Here is a 14,554-nt window from a genome sequence, read left to right on the forward strand (position 1 = left end):
ATTTTATTTAGCCAGACAGTACCTGCTATGTAAAGGGTATCTTTTTCTCTGTAGTAAGTAGAGATGAGCAAAACTTTGCGCACCGAGACATACAGAGCAGACTATTGAGCAAGTTCCACCAATGCAATCTAGAGTTCTGATTTTGTTGGCCATTTTGTAGGATATTGGCCTGCACTGTTGCACTGAATTTAGTCTCTAGAGTAAGTTCATTTTGCAATGTGATAAAATGAAAATTTGTCCTCAAGCGTTTCCAGATCTGTGATGCATGTAAAAGTTTGCTAGCAAATGCATACATTTTAATACACTTAAAAATTTTGCACATTTCAACGGTAACTGCTCCCCTTCCTGTGACACTCTCGCATGGAGTTAACATAGAAACGGTAAACAAACTACAGATAATTATACTGCTTTAACAAATAAAAATATTAAATGCACATATGATGCCTGTATGGTGTGTATCAAGAAGCCTCATCACTACTGTGTGCTTAACAAACCATGCTCAATTTTAGATGCTGTGATTTGCCGTCAGCAGTTATGGGGGAAGCTTACCCTTACAAACTCCTAAACACTCACACTCTACAATCTGTCATCCTGCTATCTACATTCAGAGGAGGACTGGCAAATTTTAGCCCGGGGCAGCAAGACTCAACTCGGCAGCCTATTAGGAACTTTTTTGAAATTAAAAATATGGAGGTGACCCAGCACAAAGTAGCCCACTATGGGACTGGCCTAGGTGGCAGATGCCCCCTGCCCCTTTCTACATACACACCCATACATTGTTATATTAAATTGCGCTGCTCACACTAAAGCCTCTGCATAAAACACTAACCTCCATTTCCTGCACTAATATTGTGATAGGCAGATGTCCATTATACTGCACCCACCCTCTTGTTTATAACACTTCTTTAAATGAACTCAAACCTTTATATGAGTTTGACCATGTGAATGTGTCCTGACTTAATTCTCATACAATATTATAATACAATTCAATTATTGCTGTTAAGCGTGGTTCATATGCATAGAACATCTGTCCCTCGTCTATCTACATGGGTGATAAATGTAAAAATGCAAAGTGATTGTAGAGAACCCAGACAGATAAGCTTTGTAAAAAGTGGGTTTTTTTAGTGAAAGTATAGCTCTTTTAAATTGATAATTTGCAATTTATTATCTTTTTACTTGAGTGCATATCCAGCTTTATAATATTTTACAGCACCGCCTTATTAAACAGTGCTTTTCAGCTAATATTGAATCCTTCGCATATGTATCTGCTCCATTGGAGCTCCATCTAAATCTCCTAATTTATAAACACACACACAGTAGGAAGAATTTTGTGGGAAGCAAATTAACCTACCATTATGTTTTTGGACTGTGAAGAAAACCAGAGCACCAGGAGGAAACATGGGGAGAGCATGTAAAATCTTGGGTATCCTTTTAGATCAACCAATGAAGACCTTTTTGTACAGAGAAATTGAATACCTATTGAATTATGTTAGTTTTATCACCTTTCCCATGGATTAGTAATAAAGAATTTACAAATCAACTTGCTCCCAGAAACGTTTTACCGTTGCCGCGTATATGTATTTTAGTGGATGGAAAGTGGTTCAATTCTCACAGGCCCCACTCTTATTTGCTACGCTGGCACATATATTCTTAACTGTTTTTGACAGAATACCTTGTCAGAGGGTAAGCCATAAATGTGCAGATAGGGAAGGTACATTAAGCTTCATATTTCATCATATGGCACAGGAATTTGCACTAACCACACAAATCAACATTTTCACAACACTTGTCTCCTTTGCTTTTTTTGGTCAGGTTGGAAACTGAGTCCTGTTGTTGGAGCGGTGTATGGACCTGAACTGTATGCAGGTAAATCCGAGCTGTTACTTCATATGCATAAAAGGACAAAGCAAAATCAGTCCTCGCCTCATTAATTTTTCAAAGACTGTGGCTCTAATGCAGTTGTGGGCAACATGCTGCAAATTGGCCGGTCCGTTTTCATATGCAGACAGCAGCTGTCCACTCCCAATTGGACTTATTCTCTGCCTTGTTATAATGCAGAGCCAAAAATTGAATGGAATCAAACTACTTCTGTGACGCATAACCACCTCTGCACACATGGAGGTGCATGCACTCTGCATGCATAGTTGCATTGCATACCAGTGGAGGAATAGGGAGTGCAATGTGATCTGTACTGCATGTGATCTCTCCTTTCTCTGGACTCCTGCTTTCAAAGGAAGTAGGCGATTTGTGGAGTACATATGGGATATGAGGGTTTGTGGGGTCTGAGTGACGTTGGAATTTTGGACCAATTGAGGGTTATGTGGAAAGGAGTCGTCATCCGGGTATACAAAGATTGTTTTCAGCTTTTGTGAAGGATGGAGAGTCCACACTGCCCTTGAATATCGTGTTCTCAAGCGCTGCTCTAGTGACACCTTCTGCTCGTAACATTGTTACATAAAACTAACTCTGTATAATTCATGAACATCGTTTTAAAATGGATGTAAAATTATGTAAATATTAGAATCAATTTGCTGCACTCAATAAGAATGTGTAATTACTGTACATATATACATTTATTATTCAGTATTCAAATGTGAATTAATTTAAATGAGCTCCTTTTCACTCTTAATAGTCAATCACATTTACAGAAAATTACACTTTACACAATTTGGTAAAACCTGAATATTTTTAATGAGTGAAAAATTTTGTTAGGCATTAGTAGACTTAACCGATGAGGGAAATCCTATATATTCAATTTGCCTCCACCGTGTTTCCTCCAATTTTATTCTTCAAAATATAACACCTATTTTACTGGCACTTTTTTTTTTTTTTTTTTTTTTTTTGAAACTGGGTATTTTTTATTAAGTTTTAAGACCATTTCTAAAAGTAACAAGACAATTAAAACTAAACTAATAATAGTCCAAGACTACAACACCATGCTTATTAACAGATGTGTATTTATATGCTGTAAAGCATTACTATATGCGAGCAGGGCTCACAGGAGTAGTTCAGACTCAATTTCCTCTTCCCTAGAGCGTATCTTGTACCCTGAGTAATACCAACAGGACCAGTTTCTATGTTTGTGGATTTCATTCTTACAAGTGTGCATGCACCACTTGTGATTCATTGGATCATTAACAAGGGCTTTCCATTTATGCAAGTCAGGAGGTTCTGCAGCCAACCAGGCTCTATATATAATGACAGTGCTTTTTTTGCACCCTAAATGTAAGGAATGAGTGAAATATACGGCTTGGGATGTACACATGGGAGTGCCATAGATTATGTAGATATTGGCCAGTTAAAAAAAAAAAAAAAAAAAAAAATTCAATTTGAAAAAATTATGTTATCAAATCTACATTTAAATTTACATAATTAAAGACTTTGTTACCCAAACTCCCAGGTACTTGAATCATGTGGTCCACAGTAAGGAGCAGTTTTACCTATTGGGATTGCACCATACAATTGAATTATATGTGTATCACTGACACACCTGAACTTGACTGCATTTTACACTGATAGAAAAAGGTTGCTGACCCCTGCCCTACATATTATTCATGAAAGTGCAGTAGCTGAAAAAGAGGTGTAAGTTATTTTCTGTAAAGGTATAATCAGAAAAAAATTCAATATTTAATGTTTGTAATTAAATAAGATGTGTGTATTTCCTTAACTAGCTTTCCTCTAGAAAAGCTATGGCTGATCCGCAGTTAATCACCAGTTGGCATTGTACTGTATTTTTGGGGTATAGAGTTCTTGAGTCATGCCTACGTTCTGTATATCTGAAAATATTTTTTTTTTTTTTTTTTTTATTCCTAATTTAAAACCAGACCTATATAATCTTTATAGATCACAGTTGCCAACCTTTAAAGGCTGGCCTCCGAGAATCTGAGTAGAGGTGGGTGTGAAGGTTCAGCGAATCGTGTCATTTTGGCCCTGCCACCTGTAACGTAATGGTGCAGAAGCGTCACTTTAAAACGGGGCGCACCAAAATGATGCGATTCCCGGAGAATCGCATCATGGAGGCTTCAAATCTGCCCATTTCACTAGGAAGTGGGCAGATGCAGGAGAATTGCCAGGTCACCCAGGAGTCTGGGAGACCTACCCGGAATTCAGGAGTCTCCTGGGTATTCCGGGAGAATTGGGAAGTATGTTATAGATGTGCTCTGCAAAAACAAAAATCAACTCTTTGCTAACAGTCTGGCACCTCGTGCCACAGTACTTTTTAGGGATTGGGCAATCTTGAGGTTTGTTTCCTTATTTTAGTACAGGGGTGTTGGGAAAAATATACGAGGCATGTGTTACAAAAATAAATGGTAACTAATGTTCCTATGTTTTTTGTTTTTTAAATGGTACACTTTGAAGTTTTTTAATATAATGAATGCAACTATGTTAATTGAAAAACTTTCTCTGCAAACAGTTAATGTTTAGTAAGTATGGAAAATTGTGTATGTATACAGTATATCATTTTTTAAAAAAATTGTGACTACCTTTACTTTGTTTTACCTTAACTTATATGTGAAGCATTTTCAAAGGAATTTTTTTTTTTGTTTTTTTTTTTCACACTTTATTGCTTTATGCATTAATTTTCTTTTAAATTTTCAATGATCACCCCAAAGCTGCACCTGGACTACAAGCTGATGTCTCTTTGGCCACAGAGGCTGGTGTACCACTGCCCGGACCACGGGGGGTTAACACGTACATTCCGTTGATCAGTAAGTAGGCACAGAAGACAAAATATGAATTATTTTCTCAGTTTAAGGTGGGAATTCAATTGTAAAAAAATCTGTGAGGTGCCTTGAACAGCCGCGAGACACCTCACTCAGATTTTTATTCACCAGAAATTACGTTAATTTTTTTTCTCGCGCTACATAGAGGTGTGAGCAAAAAGGAGTTATTTTTTTACCGTAGTAACAGTATAAATGCTCACCCATAAAGTTCTGAGGAACATCGCTGTCAACTGAATCTGCCCCTAAATTTCAAGTTCATTAGTTTTCCTTTGACAAATCAGTAAATATAACCTTGTCATTTGCTGCAAAGTATCTTTGATTGTGTTAAGTTTTTTTTTATTTATTTAAAAGCAGTACTCTGGCATATTCAACTTTTAATTGCGCAGATGATGGGGTTTTTTTTTTGGTTTTTTTTTGTAAGTCCTATTGCTTATTTTTAATGTGTTTAGGATTTGCTTTCTATTTTTACCCTCCAGTGATTAGTTTTCTCATGAGAAAGAGGTCATTTGAGAGTTGTTGCACGTAAATTATTTGGTTATTTTTGTTTTCTGATGCTCTTTATTTTCATGTTGGGGAGGGGGGGGGGAAATATTAAGTGTAATGTATAGTAAATATTGTTTCGGTCTCACTTTTTTTTTCAATAATTTATGGTTCAGAAACAATTAAAATTGAAAGGCCTTTGAACCCATAACATTTAAATTACATTGCAAGCTAGGTCTGCTCAACTTCTGTCTATTTTGTTGATATACTTTGACAATATTGAAACATCTTTAGGGAGCGACAGGAAATGTAGTTGTCCTTTGTTTAATTTATTCTGTGGTTCCTTCATTAGTTCCTTAGTGCATTTAAGACCGGGTACTTACTGATATTCGGAAACTTCCAGTGAATACTACAAGTTGGTATGGGGTGTTGGAACTAATGGGAACCCATTAAAATGCTTTTACTAGAGTTAAAAGCTGATTGTAGTTGTGTGTGTGTGTGTGTATATATATATATATATATATGTGTTATTTTTTTTTTTACCAGGGGGCAAGGAGCCCAACTCTACAATGTAATTAATTAAATACATGATACCAAAAGGGTAAACAGTTGAATTTTGAATCTTGGTTGGTAGGAGCCACTCATTAGTCACACAGTTATGTTTGTCCACGAGCTGCTAGCCCAGAATGACTAAAAAATACACTATATATGTGGACATCAAAACCTATAGATAAGTGTATACATATGTAACATTCCTTTCATAAACAATTTGCTTCAGCAGACAGATTCGTATGCCAACATACTTTTGATTTTAAAGTATCTAAACACATTTGTCTCCTTTCCCCAACATTCTGTCTCTTGTTTCCTCTTTTTTTTCGATCACCCTCCTTTCCTTTCTCTTTCCTGTTTGTTTCTGCAGTTCCTGGCTTTCCCTACCCCACTGCTGCAGCCGCCACCACAGCAGCTGCCTTTAGGGGGGCCCACTTGAGGGGTCGCGGGCGGACAGTATATGGGGCTGTGCGGGCAGTTCCTCCAACTGCCATCCAAACATACCCTGGGTAAGTGGAAGGCTTCAAAATCAGTGATGTAATCATCAACAGAAACGGAGAGGATACTTACCTTAGGCATAGTGAGGCCAAACAGTACAGCAGTATAATTTTGACAGACCAAAAGTTATTTATAAAGACTATTTGTATAAATATTTAGACTACATTCTCATTTATTTTGATCAAAGTACAGCAGCCACATTTTTAGAAACTTATTTTTTTATATTGGTGAAAAACAGATTTCCAGGAAATATAGGAGTCATATTCAACCACACTATATTTAGTGTGCATAATTTAATTTATACACAAAAATAGCAATATTGCTTCCACAGTTAGTTATACTACACACTTAAGTGTGTGACTATATATAGATGTATATGAGTGTATAAATTTATGGAATTTGGTCAAACTTGGCCTAATTCACATCTATGTATGTTCTGTGTCTCTATGGGATGAATGGAACCAAGCTTAGAGTTTCTAGAGAGGATAAATAAATTGATGGGCTGGGTTGTGGGAGCGGGGAGTAGGCTGTTTTGGAGCTTGTCAATAACTGCACCTGTGTGTTTGTGTGACCAGTCATAGCTGACATGCATGAAATTTGGCCTCATACATAATAACTGGGTGAGCAGATTTGGGTGATGTATGAATAACCCGTAAGCTTAGATACAGCATTGGTCACAGCATCTGTATTCATATTCATATTATTGATAACCCGGTACAAGAGGAACAGATCTATAAAACAGATGTTTTAAAGCAGCATGATTTTACACAAATGTTTTCTTTAAAAACATTCATATCTGTGTACCTTTCCCTGTATCCATAAAGGGAGGATATTTTACTGCAGGTCTTATAACACAAGCTTCATTTTCTTCTTTGTAGAAATCCATAATGTAGCCTGTTTGACTGGCTTGAAAAATTAATAATGCAATTGTTAACAAAGGCTAACGTTGGCCTGAATTATAGGTTAACTGGGTTCACCACAGAAAGTTTCTATTTAAATTTGTCATTCCACTACTATTTTGATGTTACCTCAGTGGTTAGTAAATATAACAAGTATAAATGTTGGTGGGGTACTTTACAATAAGTGGCTTGACCCCTCTTCATTCAAACATATAAGGTTTTATAACTTTAAAATAGTTTTTGGTGGAGAATCCTTTTAAATGAAGATATGTGATGAACACCTATAACATTTTTTTTGCCTGGCCATGGTCAGCCTGTCATAACGAATGGGCATCATGGTTACTATGGTTACACCTATATAAATCAGTCACCTGTGGAAAGCCCTGGCATTTTGTAAGCGGGTGGTTTAAGCCTGCCACAAATAGAATTCTAGGACATTCCACTCTTAGATTTTTGTTTAGTAACTAAGGCTGACTAAGATGAACAGCCAAGCAGCTTGGGATGATATGAGCCCTTGGTACATATTATTTCTTAACATGGCTGCCTACGCACACACTCACACACTTCTATAGTTTGTTTTTTTTGTTTGTTTTTGAGTGTAGAACCCCTTTAATGTAACTTTATTTCAGTATAAGTAATTCTCCTTCATCCACATTTTCAATGTTGAGCGGTTTGACTTGTTTGACTTGATTACAGTAGCTAAACAATTATGTATAGGGAAAATCACATAGAAAAATAGGAATGCAGTACAGTAGTGAGTGCTTATCTCTGTATTCAATGCTATAAATAACCAGTAGAGATTCTTGCAAATTGCAAAATTTCAGGCAAATGGTTATGGTAGTCTTTCCGTTGTTTTAAATATATGGATTGGCTACATTATTGGGTACATAATACCTTTTATATAGTACTTTAATGGTGGTTTACTTGCACAGAACAGCTAGAATTAGTCAGGGCATGAAATCCAGAAGATGTTGTAAATACCACTTAGGGTTGCTGGTCCATGTATGTTCTGATGTAGCCAATGAGTTTTTTGTAATGTTTTTCAAAGTCAGTTTGTAGTGGATCTCGAATACCTTGTACCACAGATTCTTGATTGTTTTGAGATCTGTAGTCTGTAGCTACAGCTATATTAAATTGCTGTTCCTGGAACCATCCCGGGACCTTCATTGCTCTATGGCATGGTGATTATCTTCAAGAGGCATATTTTCATATGACCACACTGCTGCCTTAAAGTGCTGCACCTGATTGACTTGATCAGTCCTATGTTCTGTGGCATTCCAAATCTGCTTCCCTTAAAAAAGAGACCAAATGTGCACAATGAAACCACACACTACATCACCACCACCACCAAATCTGCATTATTGGCATTGAGCAGAAAAGATCCATTTACTTATGATGTTGCTATATTCTGGTGTTGAAATGGGTTTGAAACATCAGGAAAACAAGTTTAAGCTGGCCAATTCATGATTTTCAAGTCTTTGTGTTCCTTAGTTCACTGGAACTGTACCTTCTTTTTGGCTGGTAAGAGTGTAACTTGGCTGGGTTGCCATTACCAGATACCACTCTGTGGCATATAAACGACTAGTTGTGCCTTTGCCACTCGTCACAAATCAACAATTTTTATTTGGCTGTTAAGCTACAGTATGTCAACAAGTTTAATTTTTCTTATGTCTTTAATGTTCGTATACTTCTGCCCCTCATCAATGCTCTGTTTGCAATCCCATGACTGTTTTGGTTGTGGCCCATTCTTGATAGATCTGTGATACTGCATGTGTCGAGACCTCATTAGTATGTGTGACCTGATCATCTTCACCACCTGATCTGTTGGGGGGAAGGAAGAAGGGATGTTCTTCCTACACAGTTTATCTGGGTTTTTCTCACCATCAGTAATCTGTTACTGACCACTCCTACTGGTGTCACCTTCCCACCAAACACTCGCTCACTGCGCCATAGTTGTAGGAGAATCGTGCTGACACCACTAGCCTCCTTCTGGGGATGTAGAACTGCTTGCATCTGGAGTAGCTGGTATAGCTGCTACAGTGCGTCTTGGCTGCTATCTCCTGACTGCTTACTATGGATCAGGACTGCTGGGTAAAGGGCAGAGCATTTACACACACTGGGTTCAAAACAGGACAGCTGGGGAACATATTAGAGTGTAAGCTCTTATCTGACACCAGATACAGCAGGCAACAGACATCAGGCAGAATCTTCAAGCAGTGATGTTTAGTTGCTCAAGTGGTCCTTACAAGGGCCATTACACTCTAGTTGGAGGTACTAGTGATCATCCAGAAGTACAGAGGATATAATACATTACATGGTCAAACAAAACTCTTTATGTACAGTTTTCAACACAGATGTTGACAGGGCGTACCAGTCCCCTTTCCTACTTGGCACCAAAAAGTCTGAGATACAATAGTCAATGATTAGCATCAGGATGTAATATGTTCTCTAAACTTGCGTTTAAATGCAATTTAAACGTAACAAAACTTACATCATGCTGATTTCCTAAATTACTTGCTGTTATGTTTCCTATCTCTCGTAAGACACAAGATGAGTCTTACGACCCTCTCCAATGCATTCAAATGTCTTGGTCACTCACAAATGAAAAGGCCTCATTAGCATGGGATTTCCTTTCTTCCTTTCACACAAAAACACATTTTCTCCAACATATGCCCATTGCATCAGAAATCCATACATTTCTAGTGCAAAAAATCAGTACATTTGCAATGACATACATTGGCGCACTGCTCCACTAATTGAAATACATTTATACACTAAGTAATCCAGCCACCGTATGAGTTTATCAGGAACATTGTCTTTTGCACATGATCATGCCATGTTGTTCAAAACCAAATCATCATTTTGCCTCTCTTTCCTTTAAGTTGCTCACATTACCCATTGGTACGTGCCTACCTGCTTTAATAATTCAACTTTTTCAAAAACTCGCCCATACAATATGCCATCAGTTGCTGACATAATTATCTTATGGAAGCGTGGTCAGTAATCACTATTTTATGACATGGCGGTTCCCACATTTTTATCCTTTCTGCAGAATTGCAAAGTATAGTCATCAAGAGAATCTTTCAAATAATGGTATGCTGCCCAAAAACTCTATGGAACCTGTGCCCATGAGATTATAAAGAGTATAATATATGACATGATTGTAGATAGGTTTTGAATTTTCAAGAAACTATGTTTTAGTTCATTCCTGTAATCCACATAGGGTTTGCATAACAATATTAATGAAATTAATTGATTGGAAAGAGGGTTATCCTTTTTGTTATGCATGATTAAAGGGCTCTCAAAATGCATCAGCATAACATTGACAGCCACTGGTTGATACATATACTGTATAAACAGCAGAAATCAATCCGTGCAATAATTCAACAGTTTAAAAATTTTATATATAAAAAAAAAAATCCATGTGGATATCAAAAATGGGAGATAGGGGGAGGGGCGGTTAAAGTAAAAATGGAAATGATCTGCAAAACAATCTCTATTATTTGAATGCAAATGCTAGATCTTATTAGAATTATATTACAGTGAATTTTAAAACCACTAATAAAATAATTTTATACTGGTTAAACAAATTGTACAAGTCTGCTAGGGAAAATTTAATTTTTAAAACTTAAGAACATGTACACAAACATCTGTTATCACTCAAAATCATAGTTTCATGAGCTTTTCATCCTGGTTCTTGTTTCTATTTAATGTTTGTGTAAAATCATGCAGGACATTGGCTTTTAAAAGACAAAACGACTTGGGAGTTCAGTTTATTTCAGTTTTTTATGTCTTCAGTGCTATAAAATGTTTTTGGTTTTTTTTTTCTAACTCTTGAAAAACAATTTAATTTGAATTCAAGTGTTGCTGATTGTGGTTAGGATGGGGACTGTAGGGTTATTCATACATCTCTCTTGCCTGCTTTTGATTTATATGGCATGGTGCATGCAGCTGCTGTTAATAACCGGAATGTTTTGTTTTTTTTGTTTTATTATCATTTTATTCCCCCCCCCCTTCCTGGTGTGATTCTATAGTGTGCTATATCAGGATGGATTTTATGGCACTGAATTATATGTAAGTATGCAACAAAGAACTTAAATTAAATGAAACAAATTATACAAAAAACTAAAATTATTTTGATATCCAATAAATTCTAATTCTATCCTGCTTCCCGCTTCCCCTTTCCTCTTTGCCCGTGCAAGCCAGCCTTAATTCCCATCCATGTCACATCCTTTATTCCATTCTTATTATTTATCATTACTGTGCCTTTAAAATGATGTATTTTAATTACCTTTTGTTGTCTCATTTGATTATTTTTGTTCATTTATTTCCCTTTGTTTGTAACATCGGTGGAGTGTTGTGTCTGGGAATGCAGGCATGCTGGTTTTAAACAGTGCTCTGGCCGTTGGAATGGTAGAATTGAAGAACAAAGTGGTGTCATTGTGGTGGCAGTTGGTAGATCTTAGTTTTCTTGGGGGTGTTCAATGCATGCAATGGTGATGGTCGCCTCCCCGCTGCCGTCAGAAGCTCAGGCTCCAACCTAACTGGACACTAAAAGAAAAAAGAAAACTCTCCATAGGACTGGATTCCCGATTCATCCTACAGGGTCATATCAGAAATTGAAGCTTGGGTTACAGAAAACGGGATAATCTTGGCTTTGTTTTTTTGTTTTTGTTTTTTTGCAGGTCCCTAGTTCTCCAGTGTAGAATGTATTTTTTTCCTTTTTTTTAATTTTTTTTTTCTCACATTTGTTTTATCCCCTCCTCTCTCAGCCCTACAACTCTTGACATTTCCTTTTTACTGCCAATTGCCTTCTAATTTACCTGCTACTGCTTTCCTTTTTCTATCTCATCTACTTTGCTTTTCTGTGTTCAATTTTTCCTCTACTTTCCATTTTTGTCTCCTATTTTCATCTTTACCTCCACATCCAGCCTTTCCTTTCTCTCCCTGTGGTCTCTGTCTGTCACCCTGTGTTTGAGGGTGAATAGGGGTACACGCATATAAAAGGCATGCTTACACCTATAATCTGGTGTGCAACAGGCTGGCTTGCTCCTTCCCAATGGTTGGGACTTTAAAGGGGGCATTGAGTGAATGGGAAGAGAGGGGTAGGGATTTATTTTTTGTCTAATCACTTTCTCTCCACAGGCTTCTTGTGTTGATCTTTTGCGTCATAAATATTTTGGCTCTCTTCCTATCTGGGGTTTCAATATTGTTTTTGTTCTGTTATAGACTAGTCTTACAGGAATCAATCTTAAACCCTAAACTACCTCAGGTAGGCGCCCTCCAACATGGCCTCCTCCCCTCCCTTTTGCCAACCAGAGTGCAGATTGCTGTGAGTCGAGATTTAAATTACTAACCCATTTTTACGCCTTGTTGGAGAAGGGAACAGAGCCCACCATGTCCAAAGCAAAAGAAGGTACACATTTAGACTTGGACTATTGTCCTTCAGAAGCTACTATTTATATAAGCTGAAAAAGCACTTTTTTTTTTTTTCCTTTTGTTATGTAATCAGTCATGGCATGGATGCAATAATTTTAATGGCTAACTCATAAAGAAAAATAAGCTTTCAAGACTGTTTCTTACACCTCACACGCACAAATTTGAGAGCAAGAGCTAGGTATATACAGTCATTTTAGAAATTGTAAAGAGGGGTGTAAATGAGCTGTAGTGCAGGGGAGTTAAATGAGAATGCTTTACCAAACATGGTGAGAATATAATATCTGAATAGTTCTATTCCAGGGCTTTCAGTATAAGAATTTTATGTAGCATTCTATTAAAATAGATAAACGATGATCGTAGTAATTTAGCAGACATTTTTTATACGAATAGTTAAGACATGAAGCAACAACATCAACTTGTTTCTGTAGTGTTTCTGTAGTGTTTCTGTAGTGTGTGTGTGTGTGTGTGTGTGTGTGTGTGTAATTTTTTTTAAAATTAGAACATCTAGGAATTCAAATTTATGTACTGCCAAAGTGGTTAATTTTTCTGTCTGTCATGTGATGGTCATTCTTGCCTTTTTGTTTCTGATTTCACCTAATTAGACCAAGTAAAATCTACTACAAATATTTTTCTCATTTTATATTTTCAATAGCCTGGCCATAGACAGAGAGCTCTCTCACCAGTTACAACATATGCCTCATCTCTAGACACACACACACACACACACACACCAGTCTACCTCACAGATTCCAGGTATACTGAGCAGTTCTTTACTCTATACTCGCAGCTTCTCTTGTGAACCTGTGTACCTCAACCTGCCTCCAATATCCCCCCTCCTCTTCTCCCTCCCCTTGAATCATTGTAGCTACAAATATTCCTCCATCTGTTGCTACTTCCCACCTCGTCTCTCTAGCTTCTTTCCCAACAAACTTGTGACTTTCCTCCAACTTGATTCTAAAACCTTCCTTGCTCTTCACCCACTACAGCTACTCTAGCAGTTTGGTCTGCCACTAGATATACTAGGTACATCACCTTGCAAGGGATGTTTAGCACCTGGGTGCTGATAAAATTTGGACTGTGGATTTGTACTGGTCACAGTTGTTAGGCCCAATCCATGGTCTAAATTAGAATGAACACCCTGATCACAGTACTGAACCCATGGTTTGGGTGCTATACTTAATTTACATCTTAGCTTGTACCTACTGATTGCAGGTAGCATAAAGTTGCATTTAGGCCACAGCAACAGACTAAATTGGCCCCTTGCATAAATTCTCCCACATCTGCTATTTTTTGAAGGGAGTAGAGCCAAACCATCAAAGATAGGCTGCACTAATAAGAGCCATTTTTGCTCAAAAGTAGATATTAATACAAAATCGTTTTTCATTTATTAAGGAGTGCAGATATCCCCTAAACAAACAAATTTTTTGACGGGAATAATTGCGCGTAAATAGAACACTTGCATACATTTGGCCTGAAATATTGACATTTGGAATATCTGTACTATTCAATAGAGGCAAGAAAACAAGCTTGTGTATTAATGTATAGTTTTGAAGGACAATGTTTTATTAGTGCTGCCAATCCCTTTGCTTTTTTTATTTGATTAGTTTAGTCACACCTTAGTAGTAGACTTTGGCTTTTTAGCACTTTAACCTTTTAAAACTACTCACCAGGCACCAGTAAGCCTCCGTTGTAACCTAAAGTACAGTAACATAACCAAAGATCTGAAACTATTATTGTTTTAATTAGCCATTATAAGAATCCCATCCCTAAATCTGTTATGACCTCAATAAAAATTAAAAACAATTCATCTATGGTAATACTCACCTTTCACATTGACTGTATTACTTTACAGCTCTTGTACTTGGGGTAATATTTGTGTGTGCATGAGATATATATATATATTTCAAAGTTAGTAGTTAGTGACCATGTTTAGGTGAACACATGGGTCCCAAGGCACCCCTATGT

At 37.1% G+C, this 14,554-nt stretch overlaps 1 protein-coding gene across 13 annotated transcripts in view; it reads left to right on the forward strand.

The window, feature by feature from the left end:
• RBFOX2 (RNA binding fox-1 homolog 2) overlaps positions 1–14,554 on the forward strand; it is a 159,089-nt gene that overhangs the window by 80,034 nt on the left and 64,501 nt on the right. For 6 of the 13 annotated variants that reach the window (XM_075182698.1, XM_075182701.1, XM_075182697.1 and 3 more), the window contains 3 exons: positions 1,813–1,866; positions 4,614–4,709; positions 6,124–6,262. In XM_075182698.1, the coding sequence (XP_075038799.1) occupies positions 1,813–1,866; positions 4,614–4,709; positions 6,124–6,262 (289 nt within the window). Of the gene's footprint in view, positions 1–1,812; positions 1,867–4,613; positions 4,710–6,123; positions 6,263–11,184; positions 11,225–12,379; positions 12,423–14,554 lie in introns of all 13 variants that reach the window. The other 7 variants (XM_075182707.1, XM_075182702.1, XM_075182704.1 and 4 more) reach the window with 3 other exon arrangements.

This window comes from Mixophyes fleayi, chromosome 8 (assembly GCF_038048845.1).
Source record: "Mixophyes fleayi isolate aMixFle1 chromosome 8, aMixFle1.hap1, whole genome shotgun sequence".
Lineage (NCBI taxonomy): Eukaryota > Metazoa > Chordata > Amphibia > Anura > Limnodynastidae > Mixophyes > Mixophyes fleayi.